The sequence below is a fragment of the Salvelinus fontinalis genome, unplaced genomic scaffold (assembly GCF_029448725.1).
Source record: "Salvelinus fontinalis isolate EN_2023a unplaced genomic scaffold, ASM2944872v1 scaffold_0045, whole genome shotgun sequence".
Lineage (NCBI taxonomy): Eukaryota > Metazoa > Chordata > Actinopteri > Salmoniformes > Salmonidae > Salvelinus > Salvelinus fontinalis.
Genome location: NW_026600254.1, coordinates 68772 through 90287, shown reverse-complemented (window position 1 = coordinate 90287; position 21516 = coordinate 68772). Strand labels below are relative to the sequence as shown.

Sequence of the window (21516 nt, the reverse complement as noted above, 5' to 3'; positions counted from 1 at the left end):
CCTAGACAGCTGCCTTGGGGAATTCCTGATTCTACCTGGATTATGTTGGAGAGGCTTCCATTAAAGAACACCCTCTGTGTTCTGGTAGACAGGTAACTCTTTATCCACATTATAGCAGGGGGTGTAAAGCCATAACACATTATAGCAGGGGGTGTAAAGCCATAACATATACGTTTTTCCATCAGCAGACTGATCGATAATGTAAAAAGCCGCACTGAAGCCTAACAAAACAGCCCCCAGAATCTTTTTTATTAAATTAACAATTTCTCTCAGGAAATCATCAGTCATTTGTGTAAGTGCTGTGCTTGTTGAATGTCTGTCGTCAATTTGTTTACTGTAAAATAGCATTGTATCGGGTCAAACACAATTTCTTCCAAAACTTTACTATGGGTTGGTAACAGTCTGACTGGTCGGCTATTTGAGCCAGTAAAGGGGGCTTTACTATTCTTAGGAAGCGGAATGACTTTTGCTTCCCTCCAGGCCTGAAGGCACACACTTTCTAGTAGGCTTAAATTGAAGATATTGAAGATAGGTTAGTACATGTTCAGGTCATATCTGCTCTGGAGGAGCATTAGGCCCAACAGGTTTCTCACCACAGGCTAGATATGGCAGACAATACCTATACAACTTGATTATATAACCTACGACCTGACGTTTCCTTAAAAACAAATGGACGAAAACAGTGACTCCCACTGAGATTAAATAAAAAGCCTGACTTTGTTATCTTAAAACTCATAGGGCTAGTTTTCTGGACACAGATGAAGCCTAATCCTGGATTTAAAAAAAAAAAAATCTAAGTGGATTCTCTATTGATTTTTGCTTTTTAGGAATAGACTTAATCTTTGTCCGGGAAACCGATCCATAATCAAGTTGGTCATATCTCTTTATAGCTTTTTTCAGATTTCAACTTCTTCCAGCTTCTTCCAGCTTCTTCCAGATATTTCAGCTTCTTCAGATTGAAGCTTCTTTCAGGTTTTGCCAGCTTCTTCCAGCTTCTTCTAGCTTATTCAGATTGAAGCTTCTTTCGGGTTTTGCCAGCTTCTTCCAGCTTCTTCTAGCTTCTTCAGATTGAAGCTTCTTCCAGCTTCTTCCAGTTGTTGCAGACATTCAGATCCTCCTCTTCCACCAGAGCTAGGAGCTCTTGTTTTCTAGGGTGACGGTTGTTTCGGGAGGTTTGGAGGCAGAGCAGGAGGTTTATTTTAATACTGAAATAAAATGTTTACCGGAGCATCCCTGAATTTGAAGTTGCTTGTCCTAAAAAAGATTCCATAACAGCTTCGAACTGGGGCCGATTCCTTCCAGCTCTACAAATCAAATTGCCGTTAAAATAGTTTGTCTAGGGTGGTCTGACCCCAACACCCCCCAACCCCATAACCCCAACCAGCACCCCCTCCCCAAAAGGGGCACTCTAAGCTGACAACAACACAAACCCACCCACATTGCTTAACCCATCATAGACATTGGGCCAGATAACGTAAAACACCTGAGAAGCTGGCAAATAACAAAGACTCATTTCCTATCCCATACTATTACTAAGATCATAATTAAGTTACTCATTAAGTTATGGAATATATTAATCACTTATTTGCAAATCTATATATAGTTAACCAGTGTCCAAGGAAGTGTGAGACATCATTGGCCGGGATTTAAACAAATGCAGATAAGCGACCTGTGCACTGCGATTGACTTTTGAAAGGTGATATACTCTTTAAAACAACGGGATCCGCTGTTTTTACGACGACACAACAGGATCCCAGAAAAAACGTCTGAGAAATTGCTTTTTAAAAAGGCTATAGCAATGCACAGGCCGTTAATCTGCGTTTGTTTAAATCCCGGCCCTACTGTTAATATAAACCTTTTAGACACTTCACTATGGCCTTGCATTGCTTTTCCCCAGGGGGTCTAGGCATATTCCCATATTCCCTCTGCGCTCCACCACCACCCCGCTCTCCCTCACTCACTCTGAGGTGTTCCTCTTTTCGGAGAAGACTCTGAGGATGAACTCTCCTTCCTGGTGAGGCTCGTAGGTAGACGGGATGATCACGTACTCCCCGGGGCTCAGACGGAAGCGCTGGGTCACCTCCCTCAGGTTGATGTAGGACTTGCAGCGAGCCTTGGATGAGTTGAACAGGAAGAAGTCCTTCTGCATGTGTTGCTTGTTTCCGTGCATCTGGTTAGAAACACACAGACAGAGGAGGGAGGAGAAGAAAGATCGGGAATGAAAAGTGTGAAAGCAAAGCGTTGAATTAGTCATTGTTGTCATACTATTAACCATAGAAACTTTCATTGTTTAAAAATATGGCGGTAAAAAATGTATTAAAATAGTAAAACCACAATGTGTAAACAAACACATTCCACATCTCCTGTCCTTACCTCCTTCGGTACCTGCAGACAGACAGAGAGAAGAGTGAGTTGTGTTTGCAGCAGAAACAGAATCGGCAAACACCACTAACAACTCAGCTATGTTTACAACTGAATGCTGCATGTTGCTAGGTTAGATTACTTGCACGGTCGGAACTAGAAGCACAAGTATTTCGCTACACTCACATTAACATCTGCTAACCATGTGTATGTGACCAATAACATTTGATTTGAAGTGATTTGATACAATGTGTGTCGCCAACATATGTTAAAGGGGAAATCTGCAACTGGCACATCCATTTTTGAAATTTTCAACTAACAGTGTGATTTGTTGTTGTTTGAACAGCAGATTGTCCCTTTAAAGAATAACAAAAGTTGTTTAAGATCTTTTTTTTTTTTTGTGTGACGTCTGACAGGGGACACCTCGTAGATGGCAAAACCGATGGTGAAGAGATTGGCTCCCATCTTCCTCTCTTTCCGTCTGTTCTTCTGCATCAGAGCGATCACGAAGGAACACGCCACCTCGTTGTCCTCTGGGTCATCATCCTCTTCCAAGAGACGCAGGCGGTACTGAGGGTTGGTCCAGAATGTATCTGCAGGTAGGGAACGGGTTCAGAACCAAACAGAACACATTACTATGTGTAGACTAGGTCCAGAACTTGCAGAACTTAATCCTTGTGGATAGACTATGTAACATAAATAGAGGTAGGATTCAGAACCAAACACACCACATCACTCATTGTCTGCTACGTGTGGGATTGTGGGATCTTGTTCTTGTATTGTTGCTGTTGAGCCCTACAAGGCTGGACGTTTCGTGGGTTCTCTCTTTCTTGGTTTTGCTGGTTATCATTACAGAATATGATTAACTTACCCCACGCTGCATCTTGGTTCACTTCTTCAGACGAGCGTCACAACAACATTTTCCCAGGAAACCCAATTCCCCCTTCTAGCCACTGGTGAAATCCCCTCCCAATGATCTCAAACTGTTTTTAATACAAAATTAAATGAAATACTGACTACATCTTGCTAGTCAGGAAACTCTCAAGTATGTTGTCATTACACAGGCTTCACGGGAACCTGGTATATTATGTTTGTAGTGTGTTTAGCCACTGAATGGCTCTGAATTCACTGTCAGCATGCAGTCAACACTACAACCACTTTTTCGAGAAAACTAGTGGTGTCAAATTGTATCTTGTATGTCGACAGCAGATGGGAAGTTTTATTAATAACATGGCTAAACAATTAATATTAAGTGGCTAGCTAGCTAGCGTTAGCAACGCTTGGTGGTCAATGAGACTGAGAGCTAGCTAACCAGCTGAACTAGACAACAATATAACAAAAGTATCATTTCAGATTCAAGAAATACTCCAACATTTCTGCATTTCAGGAATTCCAGTAGCAAGTAGCTGCACTGTTCAATTATTTAGCCATTTAAACATTTTTTTTTTTTAAAGAAAACTCAAACATGAGCTTGTTCGAGGTGTCAGACTCGACAACAGTTGCTATCCATTGGAGCGCTGCGATTGGTTGTCTAAAATTCGTTCCATTGCATCAGACAACCTCTATCAACCTTTTTATTAATAGTTTTATTGAACCTTTGTTTAACCTTTATTTAACCTTTGTTTAACCTTTATTTAACCTTTATTTAACCTTTATTTAACCTTTGTTTAACCTTTGTTTAACCTTTATTTAACCTTTATTTAACTTGGCAAGTCAGTTAAGAACAAATTCTTATTTACAATGACGGCCAACCCCGGGCCAAACCCGGACGACGCTGGGCCAATTGTGCGCCGCCCTATGGGATTCCCGATTCGATGCCGGATGTGACGCAGCCTGGTTGTATACACGTGTGGAGGAGTTGTGATTTAAATGTGGAATGACAAACCAGGGACTGCAGTGAGAGCCGTTAGACCGCTGCGCCACTCAGGAGCCCTACAGTAGAAGGTTAGAGGTCAGGGATCATCTCCTACCTGGGTAGTTTCTACAGCCTCCGGCGGAGCAGCCTCTGACCCAACGACCCTCGTTCACAGACACCGTCCACTTGTGGATCTTATCGTCCTCCAGGGCATCAGGGGTCAGGTTGCAGATCTCTATCTTGGTGTAGTTCTTCTTGAAGTCCTCAAAGGCCATCCTGGGGTGACAGAGGAGAGGGGATGGAGACAGAGGAGAGGGGGAGGGAGACAGAGGAGAGGAGAGGGGGAGGGAGACAGAGGAGAGGGAGAGGGGGAGGGAGACAGAGGAGAGGGGGAGGGGGAGGGAGACAGAGGAGAGGGGGAGGGAGACAGAGGAGAGGGAGAGGGGGAGGGAGACAGAGGAGAGGGGATGGAGACAGAGGAGAGGGGAGGGAGACAGAGGAGAGGGGGATGGAGACAGAAGAGAGGGGGAGGGAGACAGAGGAGAGGGGGAGGGAGACAGAGGAGAGGGGATGGAGACAGAGGAGAGGGGATGAGACAGAGGAGAGGGGGAGGGAGACAGAGGAGAGGGGATGGAGACAGAGGAGAGGGGGAGGGAGACAGAGGAGAGGGGAGGGAGACAGAGGAGAGGGGGAGGGAGACAGAGGAGAGGGGATGGAGACAGAGGAGAGGGGAGGGAGACAGAGGAGAGGGGGATGGAGACAGAGGAGAGGGGATGGAGACAGAGGAGAGGGGATGGAGACAGAGGAGAGGGGGAGGGAGACAGAGGAGAGGGGGAGGGGGTAGGGAGTGGAAGAGGGAGACAGAGGAGGGAGAGGGAGACAGAGGAGAGGGAGAGGGAGAGGGAGACAGAGGAAGAGGGGGAGGGAGACAGAGGAGAGGGGATGGAGACAGAGGAGAGAGGGAGGGAGACAGAGGAGAGGGGATGGAGACAGAGGAGAGGGGAGGGAGACAGAGGAGAGGGGAGGGAGACAGAGGAGAGGGGGAGGGAGACAGAGGAGAGGGGGTGGAGACAGAGGAGAGGGGGAGGGAGACAGAGGAGAGGGGATGGAGACAGAGGAGAGGGGGATGGAGACAGAGGAGAGGGGGAGGGAGACAGAGGAGAGGGGATGGAGACAGAGGAGAGGGGGAGGGAGACAGAGGAGAGGGGATGGAGACAGAGGAGAGGGGAGGGAGACAGAGGAGAGGGGATGGAGACAGAGGAGAGGGGATGGAGACAGAGGAGAGGGGGATGGAGACAGAGGAGAGGGGATGGAGACAGAGGAGAGGGGATGGAGACAGAGGAGAGGGGGATGGAGACAGAGGAGAGGGGGAGGGGGTGGGAGACAGAGGAGAGGGGATGGAGACAGAGGAGAGGGGATGGAGACAGAGGAGAGGGGATGGAGACAGAGGAGAGGGGGAGGGAGACAGAGGAGAGGGGGATGGAGACAGAGGAGAGGGGAGGGAGACAGAGGAGAGGGGAGGGAGACAGAGGAGAGGGGATGGAGACAGAGGAGAGGGGGATGGAGACAGAGGAGAGGGGGAGGGAGACAGAGGAGAGGGGATGGAGACAGAGGAGAGGGGAGGGAGACAGAGGAGAGGGGGATGGAGACAGAGGAGAGGGGGAGGGAGACAGAGGAGAGGGGGAGGGAGACAGAGGAGAGGGGATGGAGACAGAGGAGAGGGGATGGAGACAGAGGAGAGGGGATGGAGACAGAGGAGAGGGGGAGGGAGACAGAGGAGAGGGGATGGAGACAGAGCAGAGGGGATGGAGACAGAGTAGAGGGGATGGAGACAGAGGAGAGGGGGATGGAGACAGAGGAGAGGGGGAGGGAGACAGAGGAGAGGGGATGGAGACAGAGGAGAGGGGAGGGAGACAGAGGAGAGGGGGATGGAGACAGAGGAGAGGGGGAGGGAGACAGAGGAGAGGGGGAGGGAGACAGAGGAGAGGGGATGGAGACAGAGGAGAGGGGATGGAGACAGAGGAGAGGGGGAGGGAGACAGAGGAGAGGGGATGGAGACAGAGGAGAGGGGGAGGGAGACAGAGGAGAGGGGAGGGAGGCAGAGGAGAGGGGGAGGGAGACAGAGGAGAGGGGATGGAGACAGAGGAGAGGGGAGGGAGACAGAGGAGAGGGGGATGGAGACAGAGGAGAGGGGGAGGGAGACAGAGGAGAGGGGGGGGAGACAGAGGAGAGGGGGAGGGAGACAGAGGAGAGGGGATGGAGACAGAGGAGAGGGGATGGAGACAGAGGAGAGGGGATGGAGACAGAGGAGAGGGGGAGGGAGACAGAGGAGAGGGGGAGGGAGACAGAGGAGAGGGGGATGGAGACAGAGGAGAGGGGATGGAGACAGAGGAGAGGGGGAGGGAGACAGAGGAGAGGGGATGGAGACAGAGGAGAGGGGGAGGGAGACAGAGGAGAGGGGATGGAGACAGAGGAGAGGGGATGGAGACAGAGGAGAGGGGATGGAGACAGAGGAGAGGGGGATGGAGACAGAGGAGAGGGGGAGGGAGACAGAGGAGAGGGGAGGGAGACAGAGGAGAGGGGATGGAGACAGAGGAGAGGGGGAGGGAGACAGAGGAGAGGGGGATGGAGACAGAGGAGAGGGGGATGGAGACAGAGGAGAGGGGGAGGGAGACAGAGGAGAGGGGGAGGGGGTAGGGAGTGGAAGAGGGAGACAGAGGAGGGAGAGGGAGACAGAGGAGAGGGAGAGGGAGAGGGAGACAGAGGAAGAGGGGGAGGGAGACAGAGGAGAGGGGATGGAGACAGAGGAGAGAGGGAGGGAGACAGAGGAGAGGGGATGGAGACAGAGGAGAGGGGATGGAGACAGAGGAGAGGGGAGGGAGACAGAGGAGAGGGGGAGGGAGACAGAGGAGAGGGGATGGAGACAGAGGAGAGGGGGAGGGAGACAGAGGAGAGGGGATGGAGACAGAGGAGAGGGGGATGGAGACAGAGGAGAGGGGGAGGGAGACAGAGGAGAGGGGATGGAGACAGAGGAGAGGGGGAGGGAGACAGAGGAGAGGGGATGGAGACAGAGGAGAGGGGAGGGAGACAGAGGAGAGGGGGATGGAGACAGAGGAGAGGGGATGGAGACAGAGGAGAGGGGGAGGGGGTGGGAGACAGAGGAGAGGGGATGGAGACAGAGGAGAGGGGATGGAGACAGAGGAGAGAGGGATGGAGACAGAGGAGAGGGGATGGAGACAGAGGAGAGGGGGAGGGGGTGGGAGACAGAGGAGAGGGGATGAGACAGAGGAGAGGGGATGGAGACAGAGGAGAGGGGATGGAGACAGAGGAGAGGGGATGGAGACAGAGGAGAGGGGATGGAGACAGAGGAGAGGGGGAGGGAGACAGAGGAGAGGGGGATGGAGACAGAGGAGAGGGGGGGAGACAGAGGAGAGGGGAGGGAGACAGAGGAGAGGGGATGGAGACAGAGGAGAGGGGGATGGAGACAGAGGAGAGGGGATGGAGACAGAGGAGAGGGGAGGGAGACAGAGGAGAGGGGGAGGGAGACAGAGGAGAGGGGATGGAGACAGAGGAGAGGGGGAGGGAGACAGAGGAGAGGGGATGGAGACAGAGGAGAGGGGGATGGAGACAGAGGAGAGGGGGAGGGAGACAGAGGAGAGGGGATGGAGACAGAGGAGAGGGGGAGGGAGACAGAGGAGAGGGGATGGAGACAGAGGAGAGGGGAGGGAGACAGAGGAGAGGGGATGGAGACAGAGGAGAGGGGATGGAGACAGAGGAGAGGGGATGGAGACAGAGGAGAGGGGGAGGGAGACAGAGGAGAGGGGATGGAGACAGAGGAGAGGGGATGGAGACAGAGGAGAGGGGGAGGGAGACAGAGGAGAGGGGGAGGGAGACAGAGGAGAGGGGATGGAGACAGAGGAGAGGGGATGGAGACAGAGGAGAGGGGGAGGGAGACAGAGGAGAGGGGATGGAGACAGAGGAGAGGGGGATGGAGACAGAGGAGAGGGGGAGGGAGACAGAGGAGAGGGGATGGAGACAGAGGAGAGGGGGATGGAGACAGAGGAGAGGGGGAGGGAGACAGAGGAGAGGGGGAGGGAGACAGAGGAGAGGGGATGGAGACAGAGGAGAGGGGATGGAGACAGAGGAGAGGGGGAGGGAGACAGAGGAGAGGGGATGGAGACAGAGGAGAGGGGGATGGAGACAGAGGAGAGGGGGAGGGAGACAGAGGAGAGGGGATGGAGACAGAGGAGAGGGGGAGGGAGACAGAGGAGAGGGGGAGGGAGACAGAGGAGAGGGGGAGGGAGACAGAGGAGAGGGGGAGGGAGACAGAGGAGAGGGGATGGAGACAGAGGAGAGGGGGATGGAGACAGAGGAGAGGGGGATGGAGACAGAGGAGAGGGGATGGAGACAGAGGAGAGGGGGAGGGAGACAGAGGAGAGGGGATGGAGACAGAGGAGAGGGGGAGGGGGACAGAGGAGAGGGGATGGAGACAGAGGAGAGGGGATGGAGACAGAGGAGAGGGGATGGAGACAGAGGAGAGGGGGAGGGAGACAGAGGAGAGGGGGATGGAGACAGAGGAGAGGGGATGGAGACAGAGGAGAGGGGGAGGGAGACAGAGGAGAGGGGATGGAGACAGAGGAGAGGGGGAGGGGGACAGAGGAGAGGGGATGGAGACAGAGGAGAGGGGGATGGAGACAGAGGAGAGGGGGATGGAGACAGAGGAGAGGGGATGGAGACAGAGGAGAGGGGGATGGAGACAGAGGAGAGGGGATGGAGACAGAGGAGAGGGGATGGAGACAGAGGAGAGGGGGAGGGAGACAGAGGAGATGGGATGGAGACAGAGGAGAGGGGATGGAGACAGAGGAGAGGGGAGGGAGACAGAGGAGAGGGGATGGAGACAGAGGAGAGGGGGATGGAGACAGAGGAGAGGGGATGGAGACAGAGGAGAGGGGGATGGAGACAGAGGAGAGGGGATGGAGACAGAGGAGAGGGGATGGAGACAGAGGAGAGGGGGATGGAGACAGAGGAGAGGGGGAGGGAGACAGAGGAGAGGGGATGGAGACAGAGGAGAGGGGGTGGAGACAGAGGAGAGGGGGAGGGAGACAGAGGAGAGGGGGAGGGAGACAGAGGAGAGGGGGATGGAGACAGAGGAGAGGGGATGGAGACAGAGGAGAGGGGGATGGAGACAGAGGAGAGGGGGATGGAGACAGAGGAGAGGGGATGGAGACAGAGGAGAGGGGGTGGAGACAGAGGAGAGGGGGAGGGAGACAGAGGAGAGGGGGAGGGAGACAGAGGAGAGGGGGATGGAGACAGAGGAGAGGGGAGGGAGACAGAGGAGAGGGGATGATGACAGAGGAGAGGGGAGGGAGACAGAGGAGAGGGGGAGGGGGAGGGAGACAGAGGAGAGGGGAGGGAGACAGAGGAGAGGGGAGGGAGACAGAGGAGAGGGGATGGAGACAGAGGAGAGGGGGATGGAGACAGAGGAGAGGGGGAGGGAGACAGAGGAGAGGGGGAGGGAGACAGAGGAGAGGGGGATGGAGACAGAGGAGAGGGGATGGAGACAGAGGAGAGGGGGATGGAGACAGAGGAGAGGGGGAGGGAGACAGAGGAGAGGGGATGGAGACAGAAGAGAGGGGAAGTAGACCGATGTGAGGGGGAGGAAGTGGAAGAGGGAGACAAGGGAGAGGGAGACAGAGAGTGAGAGGGAGACAAAGGAACCAAGGGAGAGGGAGACAAAAGAGGGGAGAGGGAGGAGGAGTGAGGGAGAGGGAAACAGAGGAGAGGGGAATTGAGAGCGAGAGCGAGACAAGGGAGAGGGAGACATAGGGAGAGGGAGACAGAGGAGAGGGGGGGAGTGGAAGAGGAGGATAGAGGGAGAGAGGAGAGGGAGAGCGAGAGGGAGGAGAGTGAGGAGAGGGAGAGGGGGAGATGAGAGAAAATGGAGAGGGGAAGGGAGTGGAGAGGGGAAGGGAGTGGGGGAGATGAGAGGAGAGGGAGAGAAAGGGCAAGGGAGAGGAAGAGGGGGAGAGAGAAGGGGGAGATGAGAGGAAGACAATTGACACGCTCCACTTAATAGTTTGTAGTCAACGGTATTTTGGTGCAGGGTTCTTAAAGGTCTTTAAACTGGAAAAGAAAACTCACCGTCTCTGAAATAGTCTGTACACCTTAATGTTCTTTAGCAGCACAATACACTTTTTTTTTATAGACTATTTCAGTGAGGACATGTATTATGGGTAGAGAAAATAAACAGCAAGTATCAAGAGCACCTAGAATGACATTGTTGAAGAGAGACACAGTACTCACCAGAACTCACCGTCCTCAGCACTCTGATGCTGGAGCTTGTCCTTCTCTCCTTTAGACAGAGACACCCACTCCTTAGAGCTGTGGGCAGTGGGGGACATCATCAACTGACAAACTGAACAATACATGGACCTTCTCTGACATGGGAATATAATGTAATATAATATAACATAATGTAATGTAATATAATATAATGTAACATAATATAATGTAATATAATATAATGTAGTATAATATAATATAATATAATGTAATATAATATAATATAATATAATGAAATATAATGTAATATAATGTAATATAATTTAATATAATATAACATAATGTAATGTAATATAATATAATATAATGTAATATATTATAATATAATATAATGTAATATAATATAATGTAGTATAATAGAACATAATATAATGTAATATAATATAATGTAGTATAATATAATATAATATAATGTAATATAATATAATGTAATATAATATAACATTATGTAATGTAATATAATATAATATAATGTAATATATTATAATGTAGTATAATATAACATAATATAGTGTAATATGATATAATGTAATATAATATAACACTATGTAATGTAATATAATATAATATAATGTAATATATTAAAATATCATATAATGTCATATATTATAATATAATATAATGTAATATAATATAATGTAGTATAATATAATATAATATAATGTAATATAATATAATGTAATATAATGTAACATAATATAATGTAATATAATATAATGTAATATAATATAATATAATATAATGTAATATAATGTAACATAATATAATGTAATATAATATAATGTAGTATAATATTTTATTATTTTTTTATTTTTATTTTACCCCCCTTTTTTCTCCCCAATTTCGTGGTATCCAATTAGTAGTAGTTACTGTCTTGTCTCTTCGCTGAAACTCCCGTACGGACACCGGAGAGGAGAAGGTCGAGAGTCATGCGTCTTCCGAAACACAACTCAACCAAGCCGCACTGCTTCTTTAACACAGCGCGTATCCAACCCGGAAGCCAGCCGCACCAATGTGTAGGAGGAAACACCGTACACCTGGCGACCGTGTCAGCTTGCATTGCACCCGGCCCGCCACAGGAGTCGCTAGTGCGCGATGAGACAAGGATATCCCTACCGGCCAAACCCTCCCTAACCCGGACGACGCTGGGCCAATTGTGCGTCGCCCCACGGACCTCCCGGTCGCGACAGAGCCTGGGCGCAAACCCAGAATAATGTAGTATAATATAATATAATATAATGTTCTAGAGTATAACATATAATGTAATATGATATAATATAATGTCATGTAATATAATATAATGTAATGTGATATAAAATAATGTAATATAATATAATATAATGTAATGTGATATAATATAATATAATGTTCTAGAGTATAACATATAATGTAATATGATATAATATAATGTCATGTAATATGTCATAAATGTGATAAATGTCATAATGGTTATAAATGTGATAAATGGACTTTTGACCAATCAGACCAGTTCTGAAAAAGATCTGATATGAAAAGATTTGATGTGATTGGTCAAAAGACAAATGAGTTGAAAAAAGATCCGAATTGGGATACCTGTCTAAACGTAGCCTTAGAAGAACAAGGCAATGTGTTAGGTGTTGTATGCTAGCATTGACATTGGAAACCAACCTGTGGTCTATCACTGGTGCCAGTTCAATCAATCAATCAATCAATCAATCAATCAATCAATCAATCAGGTGTATCTTACTTGTCACTCCAGGGCCCGTTCCACTCCACCTGTCCCCAGGGGTTCCTGAGGCGCACCAGACGCACCTTAGGCTCCTTGTGCTGGGACTGCTTACACTGAGGAGAAACACACACACACCTGTTGGGACTGCTTACACTGAGGAGAAACACACACACACCTGTTGGGACTGCTTACACTGAGGAGAAACACACACACACCTATTGGGACTGCTTACACTGAGGAGAAACACACACACACCTGTTGGGACTGCTTACACTGAGGAGAAACACACACACACCTATTGGGACTGCTTACACTGAGGAGAAACACACACACACCTGTTGGGACTGCTTACACTGAGGAGAAACACACACACACCTGTTGGGACTGCTTACACTGAGGAGAAACACACACACACCTGTTGGGACTGCTTACACTGAGGAGAAACACACACACACCTGTTGGGACTGCTTACACTGAGGAGAAACACACACACACCTGTTGGGACTGCTTACACTGAGGAGAAACACACACACACCTTTTGGGACTGCTAACACTGAGGAGAAACACACACACACCTGTTGGGACTGCTTACACTGAGGAGAAACACACACACACCTGTTGGGACTGCTTACACTGAGGAGAAACACACACACACCTGTTGGGACTGCTTACACTGAGGAGAAACACACACACACCTGTTGGGACTGCTTACACTGAGGAGAAACACACACACACCTGTTGGGACTGCTTACACTGAGGAGAAACACACACACACCTGTTGGGACTGCTTACACTGAGGAGAAACACACACACACCTGTTGGGACTGCTTACACTGAGGAGAAACACACACACACCTATTGGGACTGCTTACACTGAGGAGAAACACACACACACCTGTTGGGACTGCTTACACTGAGGAGAAACACACACACACCTTTTGGGACTGCTAACACTGAGGAGAAACACACACACACCTGTTGGGACTGCTTACACTGAGGAGAAACACACACACACCTGTTGGGACTGCTTACACTGAGGAGAAACACACACACACCTGTTGGGACTGCTTACACTGAGGAGAAACACACACACGCCTGTTGGGACTGCTTACACTGAGGAGAAACACACACACACCTGTTGGGACTGCTTACACTGAGGAGAAACACACACACACCTGTTGGGACTGCTTACACTGAGGAGAAACACACACACCTGTTGGGACTGCTAACACTGAGGAGAAACACACACACACCTGTCCATGTAACGATCACAACCACTGGCCGTGTGAGTCAGCTTTGGCAGCAATAAAAAACATTAAAATGGCCGACAGTCACATCAAATCACAACTCTAAATGGTCTATCTGATAATGTAGTGTGTCTCATGGTCTATCTGATAATGTAGTGTATCTCATGGTCTATCTATCTGATAATGTAGTGTCTCATGGTCTATCTAATAATGTAGTGTATCTCATGGTCTATCTATCTAATAATGTAGTGTGTCTCATGGTCTATCTAATAATGTAGTGTGTCTCATGGTCTATCTGATAATGTAGTGTATCTCATGGTCTATCTGATAATGTAGTGTCTCATGGTCTATCTAATAATGTAGTGTATCTCATGGTCTATCTGATAATGTAGTGTGTCTCATGGTCTATCTATCTGATAATGTAGTGTATCTCATGGTCTATCTATCTGATAATGTAGTGTATCTCATGGTCTATCTATCTGATAATGTAGTGTATCTCATGGTCTATCTATCTGATAATGTAGTGTGTCTCATGGTCTATCTATCTGATAATGTAGTGTATCTCATGGTCTATCTATCTGATAATGTAGTGTATCTCATGGTCTATCTAATAATGTAGTGTATCTCATGGTCTATCTGATAATGTAGTGTATCTCATGGTCTATCTGATAATGTAGTGTATCTCATGGTCTATCTGATAATGTAGTGTATCTCATGGTCTATCTATCTAATAATGTAGTGTATCTCATGGTCTATCTAATAATGTAGTGTATCTCATGGTCTATCTGATAATGTAGTGTATCTCATGGTCTATCTGATAATGTAGTGTATCTCATGGTCTATCTATCTAATAATGTAGTGTATCTCATGGTCTATCTATCTAATAATGTAGTGTATCTCATGGTCTATCTAATAATGTAGTGTATCTCATGGTCTATCTGATAATGTAGTGTGTCTCATGGTCTATCTAATAATGTAGTGTATCTCATGGTCTATCTGATAATGTAGTGTGTCTCATGGTCTATCTATCTGATAATGTAGTGTATCTCATGGTCTATCTAATAATGTAGTGTATCTCATGGTCTATCTGATAATGTAGTGTGTCTCATGGTCTATCTATCTGATAATGTAGTGTATCTCATGGTCTATCTAATAATGTAGTGTATCTCATGGTCTATCTAATAATGTAGTGTATCTCATGGTCTATCTAATAATGTAATGTCTCATGGTCTATCTGATAATGTAGTGTATCTCATGGTCTATCTAATAATGTAGTGTATCTCATGGTCTATCTAATAATGTAGTGTCTCATGGTCTATCTGATAATGTAGTGTATCTCATGGTCTATCGAATAATGTAGTGTATCTCATGGTCTATCTGATAATGTAGTGTATCTCATGGTCTATCTATCTAATAATGTAGTGTCTCATGGTGTATCTGATAATGTAGTGTATCTCATGGTCTATCTAATAATGTAGTGTATCTCATGGTCTATCTAATAATGTAGTGTCTCATGGTCTATCTGATAATGTAGTGTGTCTCATGGTCTATCTATCTAATAATGTAGTGTGTCTCATGGTCTATCTATCTAATAATGTAGTGTGTCTCATGGTCTATCTAATAATGTAGTGTATCTCATGGTCTATCTGATAATGTAGTGTCTCTCATGGTCTATCTGATAATGTAGTGTCTCTCATGGTCTATCTGATAATGTAGTGTGTCTCATGGTCTATCTATCTAATAATGTAGTGTCTCATGGTCTATCTGATAATGTAGTGTCTCTCATGGTCTATCTAATAATGTAGATAATACGTAAATGCCATTTTTTAGACGCTTTTATCGTGCGTGCATACATTTCACGTATGGACGACCTCTGGCGGGAATCCAACCCACAAGCATTGGCGTAAAGTTAATCTATATGTCGCTATAGGTCTATCTCACCTCTTCAACGGCAGTCACAGAGTAGGCGTGACCCTTCACAAGGCCAGTCACAGTACGGGTCTCAAAGCGAGCGGGAACCAGGGACTGGAGAATAAAATAGACAACACATGAATCACAGAGCTGGTCTTCACTATACCAGGTACAACAGCGTCCGTTGAGAGGTCATTTACGTCATTTTCTGCATTGAAACGGATAAAGACATACAATCGAAACTGGACTTTGTTTATATGTAAACATAAGAGCTAGTGTTTATGGACTGTTCTCCATTGAGACTGAGAGACATTTGAAAACGTTGGGCCAACAGGCCAATAGGGACGAGTTTTACAATTCTGTCACTTATGTCTTTACCCAGAAGGACTTCATTTACAATTAAACATAAGAACTAGTGTTTATTTACAGTGGTGTCGTCTACTAGTATTACATGACGTGTCTATTGTGGAAGTATACACTTACCGGACAGTTTATTAGGTACACTACCACATTCACAAAAATCTAGTTTAGAAGACCACCTCTTTTTAAAAATGTTCACCTAAAATGACAAACCCAAATCTAACTGCCTGTAGCTCAGGCCCTGAAGCAAGGATATGCATATTCTTGATAACATTTGAAAGGAAACACTTTGAAGTTTGTGGAAATGGGAAATTAATGTAGGAGAATATAACACATTAGATCTGGTAGAAGATAATACAAAGAAAAAAAACATGCTTTTTTGCAAGAGAATGGTTGTGATAGGAGAAAACTGAGGATGGATCAACAACATTGTAGTTCCTCCACAATACTAACCTAAATGACAGTGTTAAGAAGGAAGCCTGAACAGAATAAAAATATTCCAAAACATGCATCCTGTTTGTAATAAGGCAACAAAGTAATACTGCAAAAAATGTGGCAAAAAAATACACTTTTTGTCCTGAATACAAAGCATTATGTTTGGGACAAATCCAACACATCACTGAGTAACACTCCTCATATTTTCAAGCATTGTGGTGGACTGCATCATGTTATGTGTATGCTTGTCACTGGCAAGGACTATGGAGTTTTTTAGGATAGAAAGAAACGGAATAGAGCTAAGCACAAGCAAAATCCTAGAGGAAAACTCATTCACGTTTCAGCAGGACAAGAACCTAAAATGCCAATTACACATTGGAGTTGCTTACCAAGATGACATTGAATGTTCCTGAGTGGCCTAGTTACATATTTTTTTTTACATAAATTGGCTTAAAAATATATGGCAAGATTTGAGAATTGCTGTCTAGCAATGTTCAAAAACCAACATGACAGACATTGAAGAATTTTGAAAAGAATAATGGGCAAATATTGTACAATCACGGTTTGCAAAGCTTACCCAGAAAGACTCACTACTGTAATCGCCGCCAAAGGTGATTCTAACATGTATTGACTTAGGGGATTGAATACTTATCTAATCAATATATAATTATTAGTGTTTTACAATTTTTCTTTCACTTTGACATCACAGAGTATTTTGTGAAGTTCGTTAATAATAAAAAAGTACAATTAAATCCTGGTCAGGGTTTAGTCCCTGATAAATGCAGATACAGGTCAGGGTTTAGTCCCTGATAAATGCAGATACAGGTCAGGGTTTAGTCCCTGATAAATGCAGATACAGGTCAGGGTTTAGTCCCTGATAAATGCAGATACAGGTCAGGGTTTAGTCCCTGATAAATGCAGATACAGGTCAGGGTTTAGTCCGTGACTTGATGGGAAAAGAAAGCACTATGATACATTTTCATGAACGTTTAGTTTACTTAGTGGTGGCCATAATTGTTTTGTTTTCTTAGTGGTGGCCATAAACATTCTGTTTACTTAGTGGTGGCCATAAACATTCTGTTTTACTTAGTGGTGGCCATAAACATTCTGTTTACTTAGTGGTGGCCATAAACATTCTGTTTACTTAGTGGTGGCCATAAACATTCTGTTTTACTTAGTGGTGGCCATAAACATTCTGTTTACTTAGTGGTGGCCATAAACATTCTGTTTTACTTAGTGGTGGCCATAAACATTCTGTTTACTTAGTGGTGGCCATAAACATTCTGTTTACTTAGTGGTGGGCATAAACATTCTGTTTACTTAGTGGTGGCCATAAACATTCTGTTTACTTAGTGGTGGCCATAATTTTTTTGTTTTCTTAGTGGTGACCATCGAGGATATTTGATCACCGATGACTTCCAGCACTGGATACAGTATGTGAATCTTATTAAATAGCTGAAGTTATTTTTGTGGGCGGGGTGGGCAGTTCCCACTATTCTTGTATTTTGTACATATTTTTATTGACAAGGAACGAGAGGAAAAAGCATTGGCCGTGTCCAAAATCTGGCTTGCCTACCACTTACTAAAACTGCATACAGTGTACTGCTCATACTTTATTTATTTATTTATTTATTTTTACCGTTATTTTACCAGGTAAGTTGACTGAGAACACGTTCTCATTTGCAGCAACGACCTGGGGAATAGTTACAGGGGAGAGGAGGGGGATGAATGAGCCAATTGTAAACTGGGGATTATTAGGTGACCATGATGGTTTTGAGGGCCAGATTGGGAATTTAGCCAGGACACCGGGGTTAACACCCCTACTCTACACATTTAGAACGTACTATTGAGTACTATTGAGTACTAATGAGTACTATTGAGTACTATTGAGTACTATTGAGTACTATTGAGTACTAATGAGTACTATTGAGTACTAATGAGTACTATTGAGTACTATTGAGTACTATTGAGTACTATTGAGTACTAATGAGTACTATTGAGTACTAATGAGTACTATTGAGTACTAATGAGTACTATTGAGTACTATTGAGTACTATTGAGTACTATTGAGTACTATTGAGTAAAAACGAATGCAGTAAGCAACAAATATCAGCATACTAGGCTCCTCCTACTGAGAAGACCTCATCTAACGCATAATTGCTTTGATTCCTGCCATTGGTTCATTTTGGTACGACGTGTCCCTTCAGCTGCTTATCAAATATACCTGGGTCTCAAAACACGATTCTCTTCCTCAATAGTATGCGATTTGACTCGATGAAAAGCCAAAATGAGTACGACATCTTGGCATTTACAGCATACTACATTTGAGACTTAGTTCTTATTTCGCATTCTCAAAACTACTACTATTTAGAGCGTAAGTACGAATATTTGGACACGGCCATTGTGTCAATTAGACAGTGGGACAGATTTGGACACGGCCATTGTGTCAATTAGACAGTGGGACAGATTTGGACACGGCCATTGTGTCAATTAGGCAGTGGGACAGATTTGGACACGGCCATTGTGTCAATTAGACAGTGGGACAGATTTGGACACGGCCATTGTGTCAATTAGACAGTGGGACAGATTTGGACACAGCCATTGTGTCAATTAGGCAGTGGGACAGATTTGGACACAGCCATTGTGTCAATTAGACAGTGGGACAGATTTGGACACAGCCATTGTGTCAATTAGACAGTGGGACAGATTTGTACCCACACCGACACATGTGCACAGGGTGCGGGGACGGTAGCACTAACCCCCGGCCACCACAGACAGGATACATAGTAATACCTTTTGCATTGACTGAAATGGCTCTTAGGTCTGGTGACATGTCAGATGACAGGTCTGGTGACAGGTCTGGTGACAGGTCTGGTGACAGGTCAGGTGACAGGTCAGGTGACAGGTCAGATGACAGGTCAGGTGGCAGGTCTGGTGGTAGGTCTGGTGACAGGTCAGGTGACAGGTCTGGTGACAGGTCTGGTGACAGGTCAGGTTTTTAGGTCTGGTGACAGGTCAGGTGACAGGTCTGGTGAAAGGTCAGGTGACAGGTCAGGTTTCAGGTCTGGTGACAGGTCAGGTGACAGGTCTGGTGACAGGTCTGGTGACAGGTCTGGTGACAGGTCAGGTGACAGGTCAGGTGACAGGTCAGGTGACAGGTCTGGTGACAGGTCAGGTTTTTAGGTCTGGTGACAGGTCAGGTGACAGGTCTGGTGAAAGGTCAGGTGACAGGTCAGGTGACAGGTCTGGTGACAGGTCAGGTGACAGGTCTGGTGACAGGTCAGGTGACAGGTCTGGTGACAGGTCTGGTGACAGGTCAGGTGACAGGTCTGGTGACAGGTCAGGTGACAGGTCAGGTGACAGGTCAGGTGACAGGTCAAGTGTTAGGTCTGGTGACAGGTCTGGTGACAGGTCAGGTGACAGGTCAGGTGACAGGTCAGGTGACAGGTCTGGTGACAGGTCTGGTGACAGGTCAGGTGTTAGTTCTGGTGACAGGTCTGGTGGCAGGTCTGGTGACAGGTCAGGTGACAGGTCAGGTGATGGGTCAGAATCATAAATGAAGAGAGGGGCTCCCTGATGGGCTGCTCTATCGACGTGAGTCTCTTCAACTACGGTTCGTGAGATCCGTTGGAGGTCGGGGTCACGCTCCTAAGGTCAGAGACTCACGTCGATAGAGCAGCCCATCATAGAGCCTCTCTCCAGGGCCTTCTTCATGATCTTGTACAGCTCCTTGGGCGCCTCCTTCATCTCATAGAACTCTGTCACACCCCCGGTGAAGTCTTCCATGGCCTCCGTGGTGTTACCGCCCTTCAGGGCCTCATAGGAACCGTGCAGCCTGGGGAGGGGGGATGGGAGAGTGAGGGTTAGGGTCATGGTGTTACCGCCCTTCAGGGCCTCATAGGAACCGTGCAGCCTGGGGAGGGGGGCGGGGGGGGGGGAGTGAGGGTTAGGGTCATGGTGTTACCGCCCTTCAGGGCCTCATAGGAACCGTGCAGCCTGGGGAGGGGGGCGGGGGGGGGGGGGAGAGTGAGGGTTAGGGTCATGGTGTTACCGCCCTTCAGGGCCTCATAGGAACCGTGCAGCCTGGGGAGGGGGGCGGGGGGGGGGGATGGGAGAGTGAGGGTTAGGGTCATGGTGTTACTGCCCTTCAGGGCCTCATAGGAACCGTGCAGCCTGGGGAGGGGGAGGGGGGGGGGAGAGTGAGGGTTAGGGTCATGGTGTTACCGCCCTTCAGGGCCTCATAGGAACCGTGCAGCCTGGGGAGGGGGGATGGGAGAGTGAGGGTTAGGGTCATGGTGTTACCGCCCTTCAGGGCCTCATAGGAACCGTGCTGCCTGGGGAGGGGGGGGGGGGGGGGGGGGGAGTGAGGGTTAGGGTCATGGTGTTACCGCCCTTCAGGGCCTCATAGGAACCGTGCTGCCTGGGGAGGGGGGGGGGGGGGGGGGAGTGAGGGTTAGGGTCGTGGTGTTACCGCCCTTCAGGGCCTCATAGGAACCGTGCAGCCTGGGGAGGGGGGAGGGGAGAGTGAGGGTTAGGGTCGTGGTGTTACCGCCCTTCAGGGCCTCATAGGAACCGTGCAGCCTGGGGAGGGGGGGGGAGAGTGAGGGTTAGGGTCATGGTGTTACCGCCCTTCAGGGCCTCATAGGAACCGTGCAGCCTGGGGAGGGGGGAGGGAGGGTGAGGGTTAGGGTCGTGATGTTGGGAAACCCTGATATAGACTATAGTATTATCTATCTAGGTTTGTATAGTGTTAGGGTAAAGTTACCTACTTGGTGTAGGGTTGGGGTTAAGGTTACCTACTTGGTGTAGGGTTGGGGTTAGGGTTACCTACTTGGTGTAGGGTTAGGGTTACCTACTTGGTGTAGGGTTGGGGTTGTCTACATGGTGTAGGATTGGGGTTGGGGTTACCTACTTGGTGTAGTGTTGGGGTTAGGGTTACCTACTTGGTGTAGGGTTGGGGTTGTCTACATGGTGTAGGATTGGGGTTAGGGTTACCTACTTGGTGTAGGGTTAGGGTTACCTACTTGGTGTAGGATTGGGGTTGGGGTTACCTACTTGGTGTAGGGTTGGGGTTAGGGTTACCTACTTGGTGTAGGGTTGGGGTTACCTACATGGTGTAGGATTGGGGTTGGGGTTATCTACATGGTGTAGGATTGGGGTTAGGGTTACCTACTTGGTGTAGGGTTGGGGTTAGGGTTACCTACTTGGTGTAGGGTTAGGGTTACCTACTTGGTGTAGGGTTGGGGTTAAGGTTACCTACTTGGTGTAGGGTTGGGGTTGTCTACATGGTGTAGGAT

At 47.5% G+C, this 21516-nt stretch overlaps 1 protein-coding gene across 1 annotated transcript in view; it reads right to left on the bottom strand.

Annotated features, from left to right (window-relative positions):
* The window catches only part of LOC129842514 (calpain-3-like), a 59596-nt gene that overhangs the window by 27837 nt on the left and 10243 nt on the right, over positions 1–21516 (bottom strand). The window contains exons 5-12 of the mRNA XM_055911093.1: positions 19886–20054; positions 15455–15538; positions 12285–12379; positions 10520–10597; positions 4332–4492; positions 2785–2954; positions 2374–2385; positions 1962–2170 (exon numbers count right to left, since the gene is read on the bottom strand). Of these exons, the coding sequence (XP_055767068.1) occupies positions 1962–2170; positions 2374–2385; positions 2785–2954; positions 4332–4492; positions 10520–10597; positions 12285–12379; positions 15455–15538; positions 19886–20054 (978 nt within the window). The remainder of the gene's footprint in view (positions 1–1961; positions 2171–2373; positions 2386–2784; positions 2955–4331; positions 4493–10519; positions 10598–12284; positions 12380–15454; positions 15539–19885; positions 20055–21516) is intronic.